The sequence below is a fragment of the Crotalus tigris genome, unplaced genomic scaffold (genome assembly GCF_016545835.1).
Source record: "Crotalus tigris isolate CLP2741 ecotype Arizona unplaced genomic scaffold, ASM1654583v1 scf7180000019563.1149672, whole genome shotgun sequence".
NCBI classification, from domain to species: Eukaryota; Metazoa; Chordata; class Lepidosauria; order Squamata; family Viperidae; genus Crotalus; species Crotalus tigris.
The window spans coordinates 725,667-749,852 of NW_024097595.1; the positions used below are offsets into that span (position 1 = coordinate 725,667).

Below are 24,186 nucleotides of genomic sequence, written 5' to 3' on the forward strand. Positions count from 1 at the left end.
TAAAGCCAAAAGGAAATTAAAATGTTTCATTCTCTCAGAGCACAGGTATTATTTTTCTATCAAGAATCAACATTTATGTAGAAAGAGGATCAATTAGAAAAACTGTTGTGAATATAGTTAATAAAGGAAGTTCAGGGCTAATTTAATTTGTATTCTCTGAATATTATTTGAATTCCTAATAATATAAATGTTTTGAATTGAAAGGCATCAAAATGATTCAAATTGGCATGCCTAATTCCAAACCCCATCATGCTATTGTTTATAAAAAAAATTCTACTTTTTAATTATAAATAAATAAACATTTCTTTGCTTTGTCATTCTTACTTTATTTCCTTCCAAAGATCTGCTACAGATAGGCTTCTATCAAATGAAGTTAAAATAGCAAAAAAACATGAGAGCAGGAACTTTTCATCCTATGTAGAACAATTTGTTCCCTTTTTTTTTTTTAAATCAAGATTATAGTTAATTGGGTCAGCCCAACTGCCACTAACGTTAACTCATTTATTAACTTAAATTCATTCCATACTGTAAACATAGCCACTGGTGTTGCTGAAAATACAAACAAATAAAACAAATACATATTAAGAACTATATTAGAATTTGTGATATGCTAAATTATTTTTCAACTGGGTATTCATTTTTAATTCTTACCAAGGATTAATGAAACAAAGCAGTGATATAGCAACAAGATAAAAGTAGATACTACTGCTCGTAAAGTGGGACCAGAAGCTCCTTCCCGTAACTGATGAAGACCAAGTTCCTGTCAACAGCCACAAAATTGTACAAAGTTAAATCACAATAGTCTGCCATTTTTACGAACGCCAATTATTTCAAGAAAAGATACAAAAAAGGAACTTGACACAGTTGGTAGGATTCTAACTGTCAGTATCATTTGCAAGTGAAGTGATGTACGTCCTATGGATTATTCAATGTACTGAATATTATTTGATTCATGACCCTGTTTTATTTAGGTGGTGGATCATGTAAAGATTTGTACTCATGCTGAAGCGTGAGTACAAATCTCTCTGTGAGCCACAACCTAAAAAAAGAGGGTCGTGGATCAAAATGCAATTATTTTTGTGTTCAAGTGAATGCACATAAAGGCCCCTCTCAAGCCTTCACACCTCACTCCCAAGAGAGAGGTGGGGTCAGTATGGACTACACTGTTGTTTTCCCTCCACTTTCAGGCACAGGGCTATACAGTAAAGAGGAGACAGAGAGGAAATATATACATTGTTCACTGGAGAAAGGAGAGAAAGTAAACAAAGAAAGTAGTCAAAGGGTAAGCTCTGTTAATAGAATAGTTTTGTTAACGGCAAGTGACAGCAATTATATTCCATTATTTGTAAAAATCTGCTTTATTAAAAGCCATAGTAAGAAAAATATTGAAGATTTTAAAACTAAAGATTTAAATACTTTGTGTCAAGTTTTACATCTGCATATCATATCCCTATAGTCAGATAGTCAATGAGGTCTGAAGATGATCCAGATGCATCAATTATTTAATCTTATCCTGAGTAGCAGAGCTTGTAAGGTGTTTTAAAAATTCATATAACAATAGAAATTCAATTTAATACCCTATTGCCTGAAAACCCAATAAATTCAAGAAGTCGGAGAATTCTTCCTGGTAAAAGGGACAGCATCTGCAAAAAAGGGAAAACAAAGATTCCATCAGTTTTTAATGCAAAAGGATAAACAAAAATATTTAAAAGTTATCGCTTTATAGCTTTAAAAATGTTCAGTACAACCTTCAGATAACATTAGTAAAGTCCAAATGACTTGATATTATATTTTTTACATTCAGCATTTCTTTTTTTTAAGTATATGTAGCAAATTATATGATTTAATGGTTTAATAGTGTAGATTTTGTTTAAACTTTTCTGCACAGAATCATGGTGAGAGGAACAACTACATAAATCTAAAACAATTAAAGCACACAAAAAAAAAACCCTCAGGAAATTCTGCATTCAAGTAAAACAATAAAATCACAAATCATAAGATGTATATGTACAGATATTTTTAAAATTGTACAGGATATAATGAAAGCACAATAAGGTTTTGAAAGGTACAATATAATTTTAAATAGCTCATGCATCAAAAGTTAGATTACACATTGGAAGGAATGCTCATACCAGATTGAAAGCTCCTATTCCTAATTGTACACCCCCTTCAAACTGGTGGAATATTTCATTCCTGATTTTGCTGCTTTGGGCCATCTGCAGAACCTGAAGGCATTCCCTTTTGATTAACAAAACAAATCATGCTAAATTAGATAACAGCAATGATAATATGAACAACTATTATTTCAGAGATTTAATTTACCATACTATACCCTACTATCATGGGTGTCACTTGACTGGGCTGCACTGACTGAAGATGAATTGTTTTGGGCTGCATAATCTCATATTAGCTACAATCCCTAGCTAATTTAAATGGGTAGATGATATGAGGAAAAATGGCAGTCAGGAGCTTATAATTTCTCATACTGTTTTGTAGACTCATTCATATCCATAGCACACCTGTATAATTTCCCCCATATCTAACCCAAGATCCTACTTCTTTATATAGAAACAAAACATTGTGTGTCTTCTATAATAACTTTTGTTATTTATAACAACATGTATGTGTGTGGGGGGGGGCCTTGGTGGTTAAATCACTGCCTAGTATGTAAACTGCCCAGGTTCGAATCCCATAAAGGGTGTGGCTAACTGATGAGAGCAGAATGAGCTCGAAATGGCCATATTAGTCTCCCAACTTAATTCTTTAACTCTTTGTCAAGAAAAAAGAAATCTGGATTTGTAAAATATTTCGCAGTAGCGACTTGAGCCTGCTTAATGCCCCTAGTTGGGGGGCTGCAAGGCAAAAGAGATTGTAAAAAGTAGAACTGCAGTATAGCAGTTAAAATGCCAAGGTGTAATCAATCAGAAAAACTTTCTGTATATACTCCCTTGACTCAGCTGACAAAGAGGGGAGGAGAGCCTGTGGCTTGGTGGTTAAATCACTGCCTAGTATGTAAACTGCCCAGGTTCGAATCCCATAAATGGTGTGGCTAACTGATGAGAGCAGAATGAGCTCAAAATGGCCATATTAGTCTCCCAACTTAATTCTTTAACTCTTTGTCAAGAAAAAAGAAATCTGGATTTCGCAGCTAGACCCCTTCCCGGGCGAGCGTGGGAAGCCTGCTCTGGACAGGAGTAATGATCATCGACAGATAGAACAACGGAAGATGGCTAATGCAGAGACCGTTAGGGTGGGGGATGGGAGCATAAGTGCCAAAGTGCGTAGCACTCGGACAAGTACTACTGTATGGGCAAGGAAGAGAGAAGGGGAAACACAGAACAGGGAGAAAACATCGATCCACAATCAAAGGGGGTGGGAAAAAGTACCTGGAGCCCCAGTGGGATGGATGACAGTACTAAGAGAAAATCAGATGCCCCTGAGACCCGCAATAGAAGGAAAGATGAAATGAGAGTAAATATTATCAGAAGGGAGGATGATATAAGGGTGTTGACAAACCTAAGTATTGACAATAAAAGAGCAGGTAAGAAGATCTGAAAGAATGACAGAAGAGAATGCAATACAAAGGAAACATCTGGAATACAAATTGACCGGCTAGGGCCGGTGATGCGGTCTAGGAGCCGAGTGCAAATGTTAGCTAAACCTATTTAAGTCACCTTTGTTAACTGGCTCTTTAACCCTGACGATGTTGGAAGTTCCCAACAAAAGCTTGGTTTTAGTAAAGTATTTCCTTACTTGGATCCTCCTGGTGGTCGTATATTATTTATTTTTCATTATAATTATGCCCAGGAGTCGTATTTTTACGGATATTATCATATAACGCAGTCCACCTTTTTTTTCTCTCCTTTTCCTTAGCTGTGCTACTCCCTTTTATTCTATTGGCTTTTGAAAGCCAATAGAATAGACTCTCTTGAATAGAGTCTAATTCTATTGGCTTTCAAAAGCCAATAGGAATTGTCAAGGCTGTCTCTGCCCTGCTGAGCCTGCCAAAAGTCCCATTCTGCAAACAGTGCTGCAAGTTGTCTGCAGCGAAGGCGAGCTGTCTGGAAGTTTCCACCCCTCCCTGCTGAGCAACTACTAAAAATGTAAGTAAAAGAGGGCCAGGGGTGGGAGGTGGGAGGCCGGCGGGCGCAGGGAGGGTTGCTGGCATGCGTGGGGCCCGGCCGGTGCCTTACCCCCCTTGGGCTGAGCCAGCTGGTGGTCGCCCTGCGCCGTCGCTGCCCCTTGCCAGCTACACCTCGGCTGGCGCAGGGGGCGGCACCACGCATGCACAGCGCTCCCGGGCAGGGAAAGTCCTCAATTTACGACTGGTTGGGTAGTCCTCGACTTACGACCGGTTGGGGGTGCAGCATTAAAAAGGTTGAGAACCACTGTTCTAGGAGCAATTCTAGGAGCTTCTAGTTAGCAATCCTAGATTGCTAACAAAGAATAAAGGGAGAACTGAAATAGCTAGTTCGAGATTCTTAACTCTCTTCAGCCAGACATACCCTTCTGAAATTCGAACCTGGGCTGTGTACATATTAGGCAGCTGTATTAACCTCTAGGCCACAGGCTGTTTCTCACTTTGTCAGCTGTATCAGGGAGGAATATATGTTGTATATTATATGTTGTATATAATAACTTTTGTACTTTAAATGGCAGAACCACAATTGGAAGTAACCTTAGCTATCTTGTGGCCCTGCTTAGTATATGATTTAACCATAACCAGGGCTTTTTTTTGTCATAGAACGCCCAGAACGGAGTTACGGCACTTTTTTGGGATGGAACCTTGTAGGGTAGGCAAGGCGGGCTGTATGACGTGTATGATTTCCAGCACTTTTTTTTTTTTTTTTACAAAAAAAGCACTGGTCATAACCTTTGCAATTAGCAGTAAGGATGTCACTGAGCCAAGCTTAATCCCTGCAGTTTTCTTGATAAAGTTATGGAAATGATTTGCCAATAGAAAGTAATTCACAAGCAATTACCATTGGCATCAGAACAAGAGAGAACAATACAAATATATATAGATTTATCATTATTATTTATGTTTTGTTCTGCCTTATCTTTGTAAATTTATAGTCATATTCTATTCTTGTTTTCATTCTTCCATCTGGCATGATTTTTAAAGGACAGGAGAGTAAATAAGGGCAGGACTAAAATCACTGCCAAACTGATATAATTTTTTTAATCCAGCAATTTTTTTCCCCACTATTTCAAGCTATGATGGGGAATTAATTTACTGAAACATAAAACATGAATAGACATAATACACAGCCTAAGTGAAGTATTATAGAAACGTACTTATATATTTGATAACTTGTTCTGATTTTCAAGCCACCTTTGATGAAACTGATCATATTTTCATCCTGGAATATTTTTAAAAATATTTTTTAAATTAAATAATGAATAAAATAGTACAGTTGTATACACATCATACCCATTTATGGATTTTTAAAATGAATAAATATATCTACAAAATGTATACTTTGAAAATAGCTTTAAAAATTAAATGTTCATATACGCACACACCCTAAATATATATAGAAGAATGTGAAAGTTATTCTTAACCAAGGGAATTCATTAAAGAAATCCCTGAGAAACAAAAACATTATGGAACAAATTGAAAGAACATATAATAACACTAGATAGTGCTAAAAGTAAATGATAATAGAAATAACAACAGGAACTGTAATATTAGTTACAATAATAACATAATGGACAACAAAGCTTGGTGTTTCCAGAATCTTTTGATTATGATTCATAATTAGTAATAACTATTTAATAGTTTACATCAAATATGCTCATCTTGAAAATATAGGAAATACATCAAGCTTCAATGAAGTACAGTCCTACTTATTTATAATAGACTGTACTGTTGATTTTAAGATATTCCTAAATATGAATTTGATAAACAGAAATATTTAATGATAGAGATTCTGACTCTGAACACATACTTTAGTTCCATCAGTACAAGGACTATACAAAAGCTTCAATAGAATATAATCGTAAAGTTATTTTACTATTTACTGAGTTCTTTGACAGTTTACAAGGATGATCCTGTATATATATTTACTGAAGATAAAGAGAGAGGGCTTAATTGTAGAGATTTGGCTTCTGGGCATGTTTCTCACTCCTAACAAATAAATATTATTTGAATAACTATCAAGTTGCCAGATTCAGCAAGCCCCAACCAGCCTGTTTAGCAAGCTGTGATATTTTGGCACATAACAGGCAAAGAAGATCTTGTCCTAGCTTTATTGCTTGATTGTATCTTCCTTATTGCAGTTCTTTATCAGAGCCATATCTAATCTGATAAAGAGTGCCCCCTGGCACTCACCATAAGCTTTTATATAATTGCGTATATAGGATAGCAAAGTTCACTAGCAAAGACAGAATATTAATTAACTGTAGAAATAGGATTTATATTCAACATCAGGATGCTATTTCTTCTCTGCACGAATAGGGCACGTCGGAATAAGACCGAAACGCTCCACAGGAAGATGGAGACCCTGAGACAAATGCACAATCATAATCAGAACTCCAGATTGGTCCACAATTTATCATCAAGAAACCTCACAGATGAAGAAACCAGATTATTACAATGGGGTGCGGACCTCAATTTGGGGGATGCCCAGCCCGTTGACTTTATTGCGGCCGTAGAACCAACAATACAAGGTATGGCCACTAGTGAGACAGAGAAGAATGCCATAAGACAACGAGTTACAGGCCACAAACAACACCATGTACTACCGGCAGGGGAGAGAAAGGCCCTGGAAGAGCTGCGCAAGGACAATTCCATCGTGGTCCTGCCAGCAGATAAGGGAAGGGCCACGGTTGTCATGGACAGAGCCGAGTATAATGGCAAGGCCCAGACCCTACTAGATGACAACAGTGCCTATAAAGTAATTAGGACTGACCCCACAACGTCCATGAAAAATCAACTCAATAAGATCATAGATGGACTTAAGAAACGTGGAGGAATAAATGAAGAAGATCTGAGAGCTATACAGCCAAGGGACTCGGCTATGGCGAGATTTTATGGCCTACCCAAAATACATAAGGAAGGGACACCATTGAGACCCATTGTGGCACTTAGGGGCACACCCATGTTTGGTCTGGCTAAATGGCTAAGTCGAAGGTTACAACACCTACTGGAGGACAATATAACCACTGTGAAATCCTCACAAGAATTCTTACAGAGGCTAAAGAGGATGAGGATACGGGACGATGAGATTATGATCTCATTCGACGTAACATCACTATTCACGTCCATCCCGCAAGAATTGGCCATGATGACTATAAAAGATCTACTACAACTGAAAGGACTACGGAGTCAAAGTTCCCTTGGGATAGAAGATGTTGTCAGGTTATTACGGCTATGCTTGAAAACGTACTTCATATTCCAAGGAACAATATATGAACAAATTAAGGGCACGCCGATGGGATCCCCTATTTCGGGGGTCATTGCGGAGGCAGTCCTACAGTGTTTGGAAAGCAGGGCCATGGCCGACTACCAACCAGAGTTTTGGGCCTGGTATGTGGACGATACTTTCGTCAACGTCAAATGGGCAAGAAAAACTGCCCTTATGGAGAAACTCAACTCAATATTCCCGGATATACAATTCACAGCGGAGGAGGAGGCCAATGGTAGCTTGGCCTTCCTAGACGTTTTGGTTACACGTCAAATCAATGGTGCCCTCCATACGACGGTGTATAGAAAAGCCACTCACACCGACAGGATGTTGCACTGTATGAGCAATCACCCAGCAGCCCATAAGATCTCATGCGTTAGGCACTATTTGCACGTATAGACATGCACTGTAATACCAGGAGGTCTAAGCAGAGGGAGCGTGCACATCTTTATCAAGTGTGTAAGTGGAATGGTTACCCAACTAGCTTCATTCGGAGGTATAGCAAACGTCAAGAACCCCGCAGGGCACCGAATGATCCAGGGACAATAGCCCGAACAACAATACAGTATGTCCAGGGAGTATCGGAAGCAACAGTGCGCATATTGGCACCTTATAATATTACAGTTGCTCACCGGCCTGATCAAACACTCCGGATGAAAGTCATGCGCCCTAAAGAGCCATTGCCGAAGGAAGAAAGATCAGCGGTCGTATACAGAGTGCATTGCAAAGACTGCCAATGTAATTATACGGGGGAGACAGCCAAACGAATAAAAACTAGGATATATGAACATAAATTGGCTGTCAGAAGGCAGGAGCAATACTCTCAAATATGGACGCACATGATTAATACCGGACATTCTTTTGATTTCAAGGAGGCAGAAGCCATTGCCCAGGACGCCTCCAAAGGAGGACGTTTACTAAAGGAGGCCTGGTTCTCCAACACAGACTCCATCAACCGATGTATAGAACTGCCCTCGGCGTACCAGGTACTAAGAGTACAGGAAGAGCATGTCAAGAGACGGATGCCGATTGTCAGAGGCGAAACCAGGACTGGTGGGGGGGGGGTATTCACTACATGACTAGACATAGGGAGGATCCCATAGACACATCACAGGTGGGGACAGATGAGGGAATATTAGGGTCACAGACAGGTAAGGGTAGTAAAGGAAGAGAAGGTGGATATGATGGGGGACTGCAAGGAGAGGGGGACCAGGGAAGACTCTTGGGAACAGCGGAATTGATCGTACGGCCCAGAATACGGGGGAAGGGTATGCCCGACCCCAGGGGACTGATCAAAAGAGAAGGGGAGAGAGAAAAGAACAGAAAAGATGAGGCACGTAAGATTGGAAGCATATTCACGGATGGAGAGGGGATATTTGAGAAGGGAGTACGAATGGAGGAGAATAGCCAGGAACAGCAGGTAGAGCTGCAGATTAGAGAGGGGGAGGAAACAGGAGAGGGTGGGGTTGATAGGAATGGAGAAGGGCAGGCAGGAATAATAGGCAGGACAGCAGTTTTGGGGGGGGAAAGTTTGGGAAGGAGAGTCCAACAGGAACGCAGGTCGGTAGATGGGAACAGTACGTAGGACAGCAGGTAAGGGAAGGAAGAATGCTGGAAGAAACAGCAAACAGAGCAGTGGATTGGAGAGGGGGGGACTGATAGGAAAGGAGAAGGGCAGATGAGAATAGCAGGCAGGACGGCAGATTGGGGGGGAGGAAAGCTTGAGAAGGAGGGTTTAACAGGAATGGATGTTGGCATGTGGGAACAGCATGTAGGACGGCAGGTCAGAGGAGGAGGAATGTTAGAAAAGAGAGGATGGACAGAAATGGATGAACAACAGGCAAGTCAGCAGATGATGGGGAGGACATTGGAGAGGGGAAGATGGACAGTGGGGGAGGAGGGTAAACAGGAACAGCAGGTAGAGCAGCGGATCAGGAAGGAAAAGATATTGAGGAAGAGAACATCAATAAGAATGGTCGATGAAAGGCAGGAGCAATATGTTAATCAACAGGTGGGAGGGTTGAAGGAAGGGGGGGAAGGATGACAGGAATGGATAACAAAGGGTGTATGAATCGGCAGGCTGGGAGAGGAGGGGGGTTGGAGGAGGGAGTTGAAATAGGAACTGGCAATGGTATGCAAAAACGGCAGGTAGATCAGCAGCCCAACAGGATTCGTGTAGTGCCGAATCGGAGGAGGCACCTTGCATTGGGTAAGGAGGAGGGATTGGGGAGTGTGTCAGTGATAACAGCGCAGGGAGGGGGAGACAGCACAAGGATGACAAAGCAGAAAAATACAATGTTAGAGTGCAAAAAAGAGAGGGCGGAACAGTCAAGGCAGTCACAGGCAATCAGGAAGAGTGGCCCTGTCACGAGGGCAATGAGTAGGCAATTGGATCAGCAAGGGGATAAAAAGAACTTCCCCACCCCCTAAGCCCCACTCTGAGGAACTGGCAGAGGACCAGCGAAAGCTAAGTTGTTTTAATTCTTGTATATAACTGTTTTTATTGTTTTAAATGTTGTTTTAACAATAAATAACTGGAGTATACTCTTCCCGGAGATCGAAGATTGCATCATTGAACATATATATATATATTATATATCCTATATAATATCCCATATTCCAATAAATTGGCAATATATACACAAACTATATTACTTGTACACAATATTACCTGTATAAATGTCAAGACTGCTTTCTGCAGTAAACATTCAGCATAACAGAGTTCTGCATGCATTTCGTCTATTAAAAAAGAAATATATGAATATATGTATATATATATATATATCTTAGTATCTAGCATTGAAGCAAGAAATGCTAAAAACCAAAAGATATTCCACAAAATATTTACATTGTTTCTTAAATTGACTAATGTTATTTCTCTTACTTTAACCTTTAATTTTGTGATATTTTTTTAAACCAGTGATCTTTTCTCCCTATTATTTAGTCAAACCCTGAATATATGTGTCCTTTTACTATTTTTGCAAACTATTTTGTTTTATGTCAATGTTATTTTATTGTTTCTATAATATACATTATTTTTTAATCAAACATTTTTAGATTATGTGGTATCCGAAATAATTTTTTGAAGTATGTTACATAGATAAAAATAATTCTGAGTAAAGTTGAAAATAATTCATAAACCAGGCCATTACTGGTATAGAGGTCAAGGGAATCATGGCTTATTAAGTCATCTGGAAAATTTGTACCTGAAATTTAAACCAGGGTTTTGGAAAGATTTTTATGTTGGGGTGGTGTAAGATGTTTGGCGTGGTTTTTTTTTTGTTTGTTTGTTTAATCACAGGATGAACCTACTAATATTTACTTGGAAATCTAGCACTCAGCCTGCAGAAATAATGATGACTTTTAACTCTTTTGGCAGTTCTTAAAGTTCTGAAAATCTAAAGAAATAATATAAAAATGTGTACTGTGTTTGGTTATAAAAATATAGATATACATGCAATCCATTCAAATTGTTCAGAAAAAAACTTGTTGAATACACATGAAGGGCTTATAAGGAGACATAGAGTATACAACATATATACACTTAAGGCAACACTTAGCAATATTGGTTCTGTACTATGGTCACTAATCAGAATGCAACAAATCAACAGCCAATGTGACAATAGTTTTATAACTAGATCATCAAAGCAATCAAATTGCACTTAGTTTTACAAACATATAACCAAATTAGGCCATCTTCAGAGAAACAGAATACTTGTTTGTGTATTTAATTTTACATGAAATAGATCAGAATTGCCTGGGTACTTTGGTGAATAAGGGATGATAAAATGGGCCATTGCACCCTTATAAAACAATAAAATGTAAATCCTGAAGTATGGATTTAATAGGCCCTTATTATATCCAGAAGGATATTGCTTAAATGCAACAAGTGTTAATCATTTCTCCAACCCTGCCTAATCCTTAATAGCTTGTTTGGAACACTTGGGGCCACTTAAAGTGTCTATATACTGTTAAAACACTCATTCTTGTAACCTCTGTCGCAGACTCATTGTAGCAGCTAGACTGCAGCTCTTTGATAGTTACATTGTGTGATTGATATAGATCAGTGTTTCCCAAACTTGACAATTTTAAGGCATGAGGACTTCAACTCCCAGAACGCTGGCTGTGGAATTCTGGGAGTTGAAGTCCACATGCCTTAAAATTGTCAAGTTTGGGAAACACTGATATAGATGAACAAGGAAGCAAATTCAGAAGTGCACCATTCCAAATTACTGTGTATAACTCCGCCGGATGCTTCTCCAGATACCTCTCCAGATGTTAGGAGGGGAGTTGGTCAATGGCTCCAACAGCCATCTTAGAGGGATTGGCTGAAGTACAGCTGAAACAGGACAGCCATGAGGCTTCAGGTGCCTTTTGCACTTGATCTAAGAATTCACAGGGCAGAGAAAAGGCAGGAGCAGAGAAGGTCAGCCAGATTTCTCACAAGGAGTATGCTTGTGAGTATACTCATACTTCTTGATGGGCTGTATCAGAAGATGACTATTTGGCACAAATAATGGAGATGATGCTGGGAACAACATGCTCATTTCCTAGCTGTATGTTTTCTGGCTGTTGTGATACTTGCCTTGCTTTGGATTGACACTGTGCCTTGACTTAGATTTGGACTGTGAACTCTGGACTTTTCTTGCCTTGCGAACCCTCTTGTACTGTGGATTTAATTTTGCCTGGTGGGTTTATTTTGACTGGAAAACTTTCAGGTGCCTTGTGAACTCATTGGCCATTGCTCTGTGGACTAGCATTGGTCTGCTTGTGGCTGGACTTAATTGGGACAGTTCTGGGTTTTTGGTGAAGGGAGTAATAAAAGTAATACTTGGATCATTGCCAGACTTAAATATTTTATAGGTGTTTTATAAGACCTGTTATTTCAGAACTTGTAACATTGGTCAGTTAGAGAGCTGATTAATACTGAACTCTAAATTATATTCAGGCAAGTCTTCCTGTGCACATAAAGCCCTAAAATGCCCTCCACACATTATTGCCAATATAAGAAATGAAAGGGACCTATTAATTGAATGGAAAATATTGAAACCACCTAAACCAACATTAAAATTAAATGTTAAGTTTTTTAAAACATTTAACTATTGGTAACTCACTTTCAGGTTCCCATGGTTTTTGGATATTGAAGGATAAACATTGACACTGCTTGCCATCCAGAATCAGTTTAGGTGTGATTCTCACCCTTTGACACCAATGTTTCAAAAGGCAGATCAAAACAGAACTCAAGTATGCTGATAATATGGGCAGTTTTTTTTTTCTTTTTATAGAAGTGAAAAAAGTTACGGTAAACATACTTTTAAATAAAAATAAAGCACACCTCCCATGATAGTTGAGCTTTAGACTATTTTGCAAAAAGTTGTACATATTTTTCACAGTGAAAAAGATGTACATTTTGCAAAATAGACTAAAACTCACATATCATAGGAAGTCTGCCTGTGTGTGCGTGTGTATGAATATACACACACATACAAACACACACACACATTCACACCCCGTATATATCCAATCAAATCAGAAAAAGAACTTGTAATAGAAAATCTCCCACCCTATTTTTTCTTACCTTCACTCAGCTGATCTACAGGCTGTTTTGAAACTAAATTGGATAATGATTCCACCACTGTGTTTCTTTTTCTAAACCTGTGACATATATGACAAAAACACACTTTCAGCCTGTTGTTTAATTAAAGCAATTGTCATAAAAACAAAGAACCCTAAACAAGTTGTGCTCTACTGAATGTACAGGAAACACATTGTACTATTGCCCAAATAATTTCCAAAAATATGATGCAAATCAAACATAACTGCCAACCTGTCAGGGGAATAAGGGAACGGAGCCAAAAGATTATGGACACTTCTAACAACTGCTTTGCTGTGTTGCCTTCAATCTTGGCACCAGGAATAAATAATGCTTCCCTAAATCTTATCATTCTCACAGTACACCCTTAATATCCTCCAGGATAGCGTGCCCCATACCTCTAAGTTGCAACGTTTTAAGGTTGTGACTGGTGGTTCCCTTGGTGAAATTTCGCTCCCACTCACCATTAGCTGCAACCTGAAAAGCTACTTTGAATTGGCATACACAGTGTTCTAGTTACTCTATGCACTGCATTTTTTCCTCCTTGTTCTGGGACAAGCAGGTTATGTAGATTAGCCCTATGTGATTTGATAGCTAATAGAAGCTCTAGATAGAGCTATCTCAATTACTTGGCTACTGCAATGTTACCATCTGAGGAATATCTGCAGTAAAGTTTTAAAATGCAGCAAAGACGTTACTTACTTTTGAGAAGAAGAGGCAAAGACAATAGATCTAGGTTTACTTTTCAATGGAGTCAAGAGCAGATTTAAAATTTGAAAATTGCCATTTCTTTTTCATTCAACTTCATTGTTATAAAAAATTATATAAACATCAATAAGTAATAAAGATGTTGAGCTTCTCCGTTAAAATAACAAATATCTTTTTTATTTCCAAATTAACTAGAGTTCTACCATGAAAGTCAGCAGGGTGACCTTGGGCCAGTCACTTTCTCTCCACCCAACTCATCTCATATGGTTTTTGTAGCGGAATAAATAGGAGGAGAACCTGATGTTGAATATATTCTCTGCCTTGAGTTATTTGTACATATAATAAAGGCAGGATACAAACAAACAAACATATATTTTTCATTAGTAATGAAATAATACCAATCCTGATTATGTCAGTCCTGCAAGAATGTCATAAAAATTGTTCCATCTTACTTTTGACAAGTTTGTAAAGCTTCTTTCAATGTAGAAAGTCCCATCTGGATATCCTGTTGTTCAAATGTCATTGTTGCTTGAAAAACTAATATAGTACTAAAACCTAAGGCATGATACATGCTATCTTTAGACCTATTTTGAAAATAAAATATAAAGACAGTGAAAAGAAAGCCAATTACGATTGTCAAAAACAAAAGTGAAATTTTACATAATCTTTACAATACAATTTACTTGTAAAATGCTGCTTTGAGCCAAGACTATTTATCCCTATAAAATTCTTAAAATTACGCATTTTCTTTATTTGGGAATTATTTTGGAGTCCAATTACTTTTGTTATTTGCTTTTCAAAGAATATATGAATTCCAGTATACATCAAAATATGAGCTAAAATAGTCATTAATTTTAAGTGAAAACAATCAGGAACACTTTTTGCCTGGGGTTCCCAAACCTTGCAATATTGTGATGACCTCCCTCCCATAAAAGTAATTATCTCACGAGGCTAGTGCTGGCAAGAAATCAATATGCCATTTTTAATAATTAAAATTGAGCCTTTTTATATCAAGAAAAATAAAAACTTACGCTGAAAACAAAACACATTTTGTTTTTCTGACAAAATGACAAGTCTAAATGAATAAATCTTAAATATTTTATAAAATAAATACAAATAGGAGTATATTAAAGTTCATTTTTTAAATCACATTTTATAACAAAATAGTAATTTAAATCATACAATATTGTTTCATGAAATCCTTGTGCCTCTGCTGGGAAACAGACTCAGGTGAAAAACCGTATTTAGTGATATTCAAAGGTCTAAATTTGATTATCATGCCTAAGGCAAAATTTAGGGACCCTTCTCTCACTGACAGATTGAAAAATTCTGTTTGAGAATCGGATTAAATAGTTGCAAAACAAATGTTTTTGGCAAGAACAGAAATTGAAGTTGTATTATTCAGAGGCCTTAAATACATTTCTAGCTACCAGATGAAAACTCCAGCAAACAAAACTCACCATGGTCGAAGTAACTCCAGAGATTCTGAAAATTTATTATTAAGAAATAAATTTATTGCCATTGAGCACTCTTCCAAAGCACATTTTATGTCCATTTTTGCAGCCCTAATAAATGCACAAACAGAAAAAAAATTCATTATACTTAAATCATTACTAAGACTGTTCTGTTGTTTAATATGATCAGTTTCTCAGTGTCCGATCTATAGACAAGATTAAATTGAAATAATGAAGAGTCTATTGACTAATTATTATAACATAAAATATTTGTGATTTGTAAACATTTTATCAAGTTTATAGAGTATTATCCTCTCAAATTTTAGGGTCAGAGAGAGCAATGTACGTGTGGTACTACTTCTTACCTCGCCCCATCTCCTCAAATCATGGATATATATTTGATTATTCCAAATAACATTTCATATATTGATGCAGATTGTAATCTATAAATATGTACAGCATGATATAATTTCTGAATGTTATACAATTGTCATTTATGTTGTAGCAGACTAATGAAGCCCCAGAAAAAAGGACAATTAGACACTTCATTATAGGTAAGAAATCAGAATCACTGGTGCCCATAAGCTTAGAAAAGCTAAGATGCCATTATGAAAGAATTCCAGCAACTGCCATTCTATTTTTATACTGCAATTGGTGTTCCAATTCTTGCACCTCTTTCTCCTGCTTGTCCTAGATAAAGAGCTAAAAAAGCAATCCTTTCTGGAATGGGAGAGAATTTCCATCTGTTCTTGTTTTGGCAATGGCAAAGCTGGTATCCTGTATGCTTCCCACACAGGCTGATATACACTGCTTATTCAGTTCATCCTATGAGTAGAAGTAGGTAATGAAATCATAAAATTTTGATCTGCACTATTATGTTCAGTCTGGGATTCCTGGCACTTTATTTCTTTGGACTTTGGAATCCATGTGATTAAGAGAGCTTTAAGACCTCAAAAGATTTTCCTGTGGCAATTACTGCATAGGAAAGCTTGTGGCGGAGGTCTCCAAAAAGCCAATGTAGCCTGTGTAAGTTCCAGAAACGTAACAGAATTAAATCTTCCAAGATGTGAAGATGTGTCCCTGATGGATAGAAAGGGGACCTTGGCTCAGAACACAAAAATGGTTCTAATGGATCAGATAGTACAACAAGGCAAGGCAACAGGGTGAACCATGGCTACTGAGGCTACTAAGGTGAGATAAGAATGATGTTGGTTAAATCTTTGTTGATCTTCACCAGAACTGTTACAGTGAAAGGGGTGAAAACATGCAGAAAGAGAATTATTGTTTTTTTTAAAAGGAAGAAATCACTAACAAATTGGGGGTCTATCCCATCTCACTTGCAAAAAGTTAGATGTTGTCTTACAGTGCATATAGGTTAAATGTAGCTGCCCCAGTGGGATTTGACAGTGTTTATTGCTATTTTTAAGTTAAGTTTCAGATATAGCTGAGCCAATCAGGGAGGACATTGCTATAGCCAGGTTTATGGTTTACCACTACTACTTCTTTACAGACCAGACTATTGTGGGAGTGTCTAATATCATCTGGCCACTCTGGTCATGGCATAGCACTGGAAAGGTGACCATAACATTGCTTTCTATATTGAGATGCTCAGATATGTTCATATATCTGAATGCTTCATGGCTGGACCATGTATCTCAGATACAAAGGGCCTGGACATGAGTTCTTCATCTTTATGTAGATGCATATATGTGGAGGAGGGATGTATGAAAAAAACTTCCAGTGAAATTGTCTGAAAACAGCTATTAGTAGAAGAAACCTGTAATGTAGGGTAGAACCAAGAGGAAAAACGATTTACTTGATCTCTCTTCTACCGCAATTGAAAAGAGAGTGGTTCATATACATTCACAGTAAAATAAAATAAAATAAAATTCAATTAATCAAATAGTATCAAACCATTATTCAATCTCATAACCAATTTATCTTCCTTAGACTCTCCAATGTACCAGTAACTCTATTTTTAATAGTATAGGGTGGAAAAAAGAAGAGGGGGGGTACACTAAATCCCTGGGGAAGATTATTTCAAAGTACAGAAGGTCCTGCTATAAGTCTTCTCATATGCCTTCTCCTTATATCATGAAAATGGGGAATTTCAAGCAAATTCTCTTTAAGATGTTTGAATTGGATGAGTTGAAATTAGGTGCAGAAAGTGGTCCTAAAATACTTTAGTGCCAAGCCATGTAGGGCATTAATGGTCAAAATGATTGCAATCAGAAACAAATATGGAACTATCTTATGTTTGTTCTTACAAAACCACTACGCTCAACGGAGAATATAAACATTTCAATCAATAAGAATAGAGCTAGAAGGGACCTTGGACGCCTTCTAGTCCAATCCCCTGCTCAAGCAGGAGACCCTACAATTTAAGACAAGTGACTGTCTAGTATCTTCTTAAAAACCTCCAGTGACGAAGCACCCAAAACTTCAAGAAGGCAAGCTGTTCCACTGATTAATTGTCCTCACTGTTAGAAAGTTTCTCCTTAATTCCAGGCTGCTTCTCTCCTTGATTAGTTTCCATCCATTGTTTCTTGTCTTACCTTCTGATGATTTGGAAAATAAGTTGACTCCCTCTTCTTTGTAGCAGCCCCTCAAATACTGGAATACTGCTATAATGTCACTCCTAATCTCTAGACTATCTAGTCTCCAGGCCTTTAATCATCCCTAGTTTCTCTTCTCTGCACTTTTTCCAGTCTCAACATCTTTTTTGTAATGTGGTGACAAAAACTGGATGCTGTATTCCAGGTGTGCTCTTACTTACATGTAAATACTTAAATACATTCAGAAAAAAACTCATGGATTACAAAACAGACAAATGATAAGAGCTTACAGTAAATAGATCCATTCGAGCTAAGGAAGCAATGAGATTAGGGTTTTACAGATATGTACAGTGTGCATCCTGCAAATCTCCCTGCAAATTTATAGATGGAAACCACAACCCCTTCTTCAAGTGGAAAATTGATATTATATTGAAACAACCTTGCTTCAAAAAATAGTTGAAATGGAAAAGATCCAATGCATTATGAAGTCACAATCCTCTTTAGGAATGATGAGATATCTAGAGCGACGTTGGAGGGCCAGTAACTCTGAATCTGACCGATCACTATTAAGAGCCTATCTTAGGACTTATTTAGTGGCGATAAGGGCGGCAAAGCCTGTTCACTTTTCCGCACTTATTGCGTCCGCAGAATCTCGCCCGGCCGCCTTGTTTAGGGTGACCTGCTCCCTTCTTAAAGTGGAGGAGGCGGAGGAATCCTTGCAGGGGAGAGCTGAGGAGTTTGTTCAGTTTCTCTTGGACAAAATCGCTCAGATTCAGAGAGACCTGGACTCCGACTGGGCAGTGCCAGCCGAGATGCCGGGGGCTGGTCTTAATCATGTTATCTGGAGCGAGTTTGAGCCTGTGACCCCTGATGAAGTGGACAAGGCCGTGAGGGCAATGAATGCCGCCACCTGCTTATTGGACCTGTGCCCCTCCTGGCTGGTTTCTGCCAGTAGGGAGGTGACACGAGGCTGGTTCCAGGCAATAATCAACGCCTCCTTGATGGAGGGGTCTTTCCCACAACCTTTGAAGGAAGCGGTGGTGAGGCCCCTCCTCAAGAAGCCTTCCCTGGACCCAGTTGTTTTGAAGAACTTTCATCCTGTCTCCAACCTCCCCTTTGTGGGGAAGGTTGTAGGGAAGGTGGTGGCGTCCCAACTCTTGCGATCCTTGGATGAAACCAATTATCTGGACCCTTTTCAATCTGGTTTCAGGCCCGGCTACAGCACTGAGACTGCTTTGGTCGCAGTGACTGATGATCTCTGGCGAGCCCGGGATAGGGGCCATTCCTCTATCTTGGTACTTCTTGACCTCTCAGCAGCTTTCGATACCATCGACCATGGTATCCTTCAGCGTCGTCTCAGAGAGGTGGGGGTGGGTGGCACCGTATTGCGGTGGTTGTCCTCCTACCTCTCTGACAGGTCGCAGTCGGTGTTGGCAGGTTGACAGAGATCGACCCCTAGGCGCCTTGATCATGGGGTGCCTGAGGGCTCGGTCCTGTCCCCCCTCCTTTTTAACATCTACATGAAACCTCTGGGTGAGATCATTCGGCGACACGGGATGAGGTATCATCAGTATCTGGATGATACTCAATTGTATATATCCACCCCGTGTCCTTTCGATGAAGCAGTCAACGTGATGTGCCGGTGCCTGGAAGATGTGAGGGTCTGGATGGGGATGAACAGGCTTAGACTCAACCCTGACAAGACTGAGTGGCTCTGGGTTTTGCCTCCCAAGGGTCAACCTGATGGTCCATCATTAGTCCTGGGGGGGGGTAAATTTACCCCCTTCAGTGCAGGCACGCAACTTGGGTGTCCTCCTGGACTCACAGCTAAATTTGGAACAACATCTATCGGCTGTGGCCAGTGGGATCTTTGCCCAGGTTCGCCTGGTGCACCAGTTGCAGCCTTATTTGGACCGGGAGGCTTTAGTCATGGTCACTCATGCCCTTGTCACCTCAAGACTGGATTACTGTAATGCGCTCTACATGGGGCTACCCTTGAAGAGTGTTCGGAGGCTGCAGTTGGTTCAGAATGCAGCCACGAGAGCGATTGTGGGTGCGCCAAGGTACACCCATGTGTCACCTATCCTCCGCAAGCTGCACTGGCTTCCTGTGGGTCTCTGGACGCAATTCAAGGTGTTGGTTATCACCTTTAAAGCCCTTCATGGCATAGGACCAGGTTACTTACAGGACCGCATACTGCCGCATAGTTCCCAGAGACCGGTGAGATCCCAAAGATTGGGCCTCCTTCAGGTCCCGTTGGCCAGACAATGTCGGCTGGCGGGCCCTCGGGGAAGGGCCTTTTCTGTGGTGGCTCCGACCTGGTGGAATCAACTTCCCCCCGAGATTCGAACTACTCCCACCTTGCCGGCCTTTAAGAAAACCATTAAAACTCTCCTGTTCCGGCAGGCCTGGGGCTGATGTCCCCGGGGGGGGGGCAGGATACGATTGGACATGCTGTATGAATGTACTTATTTTACTGTTCTATTGTTATATTTATTGTTTTAATTTTGTACGCCGCCCTGAGTCCCTCGGGATTGGGCGGCATATAAATTTTAGAAATAAATAAATAAATAAGAAATAAATTTAGGCAAAAGAATAGTCCCCCATAATTACATTCTCAATAGCCCCTTTTTATAAAAAGGGAAAAACTTCCTGGCATAAATCTAGATATACTTTAGACGAGATAGGGTGATTCTCAAATAACCAACATTTAGAGCGTAGGTACAGAAACCCATATACTTTAAAAATAATCTTAAAAATAAGATAAGCACCTCTTAAATGTTTATATGAAAGTATAGCAAAGTCAAATAAGTATTTAGAATGATGAGCTTTTTGTAATTGAAAGTGTAATTGGTTTCTGCCCAAGTTTTGAGCAGGGCCAGAGATTGTATTTCGGGGAAGTATGAAGTAGAGTTGTTGCAGCCTCCATTTATTCACTGCTATACAATGCTGCAAAAATCAGTCTTATCGGGAATGGTATGTCCCTAAAGAAGGAATATATTCCTTCAGGTTCCTATTCCAGATTATAGCGCAGCTAGATTAGAGTGCCTAATTTCATTTCATTTAGAAGGATATAGACAAATATATAAAACACCATTATTCTTTAGCTCCTGAGAATGTTTTCATTCAGTTTATAGTCAACTTGCTTTCTAAACTGTGTTCATTCTTCAACATGAAGAGATTAAAAAAAACTTTTTTATAAAGTGAATTCCCATAATAGGATTAAGATGCTTCAGAGAATTTTTTTTTTAATATTTAGAAAAATATATGGTTGATGCTTTAGTGTAGAGCTGTTTTTTCTTCTCATGATATTACTTTAGAACTACCATATTTTTTATATTTTAAAATTCCCAACGTGGAAACGTAGAGGTCTCTTGAAGAAGTTTTTCAGGACAAATAGGAGCCAAGCAAAAGTAATAATTTCAGACTACAGAACTACTACAAAGTTCTCTCCTTTGTATACCCACAGAATTCTATGGGAGGCCCAGTTAATCTTCCCTCACCTTTTCTCTATTTCTTCTACCTTATTTTTAACTGGGAAGAAAATTATAAGATTATAATGAAATGGGTTTATAATGCTAGGAACTCTTTTTCAGGAACTACATAATTATCTTTGTGGAGAAAGTAATATTTTGAATTTATTTTGATCCTACTAGGAAATACCGCTGTAATTCACTAGCCATACAGTGTATGCAATGTAATTTTACTGCTGTGGCAATTGGTGGTTAGCATCTCTGAAGTTACAAATAGACCCTTCAAGCTATTTGAAATAAGTCTGTTAAAAACTAGTATTTCTCTGGTCTATTAAAAAAAATACTATGAGGAATGGTGCTACAAAAACCATTTTCTTTTCTTTTAATCCATTTTGGACCAATATGTTCCTGTTCTCTATTTATTGGAGAGTCATAGTCCCTTTTATAAAAAGGGAAATTAACAAAAAGCTAATATCCTACAGCAAGACTACTTTCAGTTTTATTCATACTACATTAAATTACACTGGCATAAATCACTGAGCCATGCTAATTATGTATTAATCTGTGAATTTTTAAAAAAAAATCTACAGGCATAATTGCATGCTTGAAAGATAGCATATTTTATTGCAAAGTATTAATTTTATTTTAGTATATTAGAGCCAAGAATTGAATAACCATTAGTATTTGTTGGAAGATTTATAATCAACATTTCAAATCAAAATTACTTTGAATATTTAGGAAATACAAAAGATTACTAAAATCTCTGACCTGGGTGGGGCAGATTAGATCTTCCTTATTAGCATCCTTAGGGATAATAGCCGTTTTACTATTTTGAAGTAGCAAAGGACAAAATTGTGATTGTGATGATGATTCACCAATAGAAAACTGAAAATGCGCACAAAAAGGGCACATTAACTGGGAACAGTTAACTATATAATACCACCTCTTAATAATAAAATGAAGGTTCCCAGAGCTTAATAATAGGTTAGCTAGCACAAAAGGCAAGCAAATCAAAGCAAATATCTACAGTGCTCCCACTGCGTCATTCAAATAATGGCTCAGACCCAGTCACATGATTATGAATGAATGGTCCTTTTTCTATGATTTCATATAAATTGCTATGAAGTTGCAAAAAGTATCTTTCCTGAATCATATACTACAGTAGTAGAGCACTTCTAAATATAATGAGATGGAAGAATATTATTACATGCTTGCTAGCTTTAGAGACTCTTATAGTCTCTTACAACATAACAGCTCTAGTTAAACCAAATATGAAAATTATTAGGTGACATAAGCAATTGAGTCACAAGATAATTTTTCTACCTGCCATATTTCACAGACATGTAGTCTTACCTCTGTAACAGTTTCAAGAAGTATTTCTATATAGACAAATGATCATGCTTAAGATCATTTATACAATCAGAAGCACAACAATAAAACTTACCAAGAGAAAAGGAAAAACAATCATTCATGAAATTAACTCTGAAATGAAATTTTCCCCAGGATCATCAGAATACAATACATCCTGAACTCCCTCTACTATCATCATTAAGCTTACTATCTATTTTCAAAATAAGATCCTCCTATAAAATGATTTCCCAGAAAATGACACACGCAGGTTTTATGCAGTCAATTATGCAGTCAAGACCCAATATACTCACAGAATTAAATTAGACAACTTCTAGATGATTTAACTGCAAATTGCTATGCGAAGATAAGTCTCTCACAGAGATGTTTCATTTCTGTCACAGACAGAAAAAAAAAAAACCCAGCCAATAACACCTTAAGAAGGTCTCATTTCCTTATTCCTCATTGCCAGTGGGCTTCTTATTAGTTATGAAACAGAAAAGAGGCAAAAGTTTCGCACAGCAGCAGGAATCCTTTGCACCCGATTTTACAAGAAATATCCGTTGATAGGACTGCAGCTACAGCAGCACTGGCAGATGATGCCTCTGCAAAGAGGATGCTGGGAGATTTTCCCAATGTATGATGCAGCCTAATTCTAATCCATCACTGCCCGACTGCAAAGGGAAGAAACTGGATCTTAAAACAACTCAATGATTTCTATGTTTGAAAGGGGGGGGAAGCAGTTAGATTAGAACTCTGTGTTCTAATTAGGAAATGTACCTCTAATGAAAAGATTTGTAAACAAAGTTATTATACTTAATCTATAAACGAACACTATTTAAAAATCAAACACTATTCTTAAGATAACCTTGCAATCAACAGAACAGGCAATATTAAGTGGAGATTCAACCTGCTGTATGATTTCTTTTCATATAACTGAAATTGTGACATTTAAATTAAATTGATTTAATATGAAACCACCAATATTCAGGAATATAAAGAAGCAAGAACATGCCAACTTTTAAGAATTAATCTATATGAAATATTTTTTTCAATAAAAATAAATCAATATAACAGTTCTTTAATTTATAATAGTAAGAATGTAAAATTAATGTTTCATAGATTTCTGGGTAAGGACATTTGTCAGCTCTAACAATACACCGTCTGCCGAGATATCTACGATAGCATTGAAAAAGACCATTGGTTAATCCTTTTCTGTAAAAAATTCAGGCAAAAAGAATGTTTGTGTAAGAACAATGTGTCTGAAAAAGAACATCTTCACCTCCAAATGAAAGATCCACATGCTCTCATGATACAGGACAGTAAAATCAATAATATTTATATTTACACATCCCTAACAGTATCTTTCATTACAGTATTTTCACCAGAGATATATTTTACTCTTTTCTTCGTGCCCTTTAGCAATAGCAGTTTTACAGTGCATCTATTAGTTTATAGTTTGCCTTTGGATTTGGAAATGGCTTCTACAGTTATTGTAACATAAGGCATTCAAAAATCCTTTTGCAATGTAAATATCCTGGGTCTGTACATGCAGGGCTTTTTTTGTCGTAGAATGCCCAGAACGGAGTTCCGGCACCTTTTTTGGATGGAACCTTGTAGGGTAGGCAAGGCGGGTTGTATGACATG

General features: G+C 38.2%; 1 protein-coding gene across 2 annotated transcripts in view; it reads right to left on the reverse strand.

Moving 5' to 3' along the window:
• Nucleotides 1-24,186, reverse strand: part of TTC39B (tetratricopeptide repeat domain 39B) — a 62,364-nt gene that overhangs the window by 14,586 nt on the left and 23,592 nt on the right. The window contains exons 1-9 of one of the 2 annotated variants that reach the window (XM_039363673.1): nucleotides 22,854-23,145; nucleotides 15,171-15,275; nucleotides 14,163-14,294; nucleotides 12,988-13,064; nucleotides 10,081-10,148; nucleotides 5,299-5,363; nucleotides 2,133-2,238; nucleotides 1,578-1,643; nucleotides 652-760 (exon numbers count right to left, since the gene is read on the reverse strand). In XM_039363673.1, the coding sequence (XP_039219607.1) occupies nucleotides 652-760; nucleotides 1,578-1,643; nucleotides 2,133-2,238; nucleotides 5,299-5,363; nucleotides 10,081-10,148; nucleotides 12,988-13,064; nucleotides 14,163-14,294; nucleotides 15,171-15,265 (718 nt within the window). In that variant the 5' untranslated portion in view covers nucleotides 15,266-15,275; nucleotides 22,854-23,145. Of the gene's footprint in view, nucleotides 1-651; nucleotides 761-1,577; nucleotides 1,644-2,132; nucleotides 2,239-5,298; nucleotides 5,364-10,080; nucleotides 10,149-12,987; nucleotides 13,065-14,162; nucleotides 14,295-15,170; nucleotides 15,276-22,853; nucleotides 23,146-24,186 lie in introns of those variants that run through there. The other variant, XM_039363672.1, reaches the window with a different exon arrangement.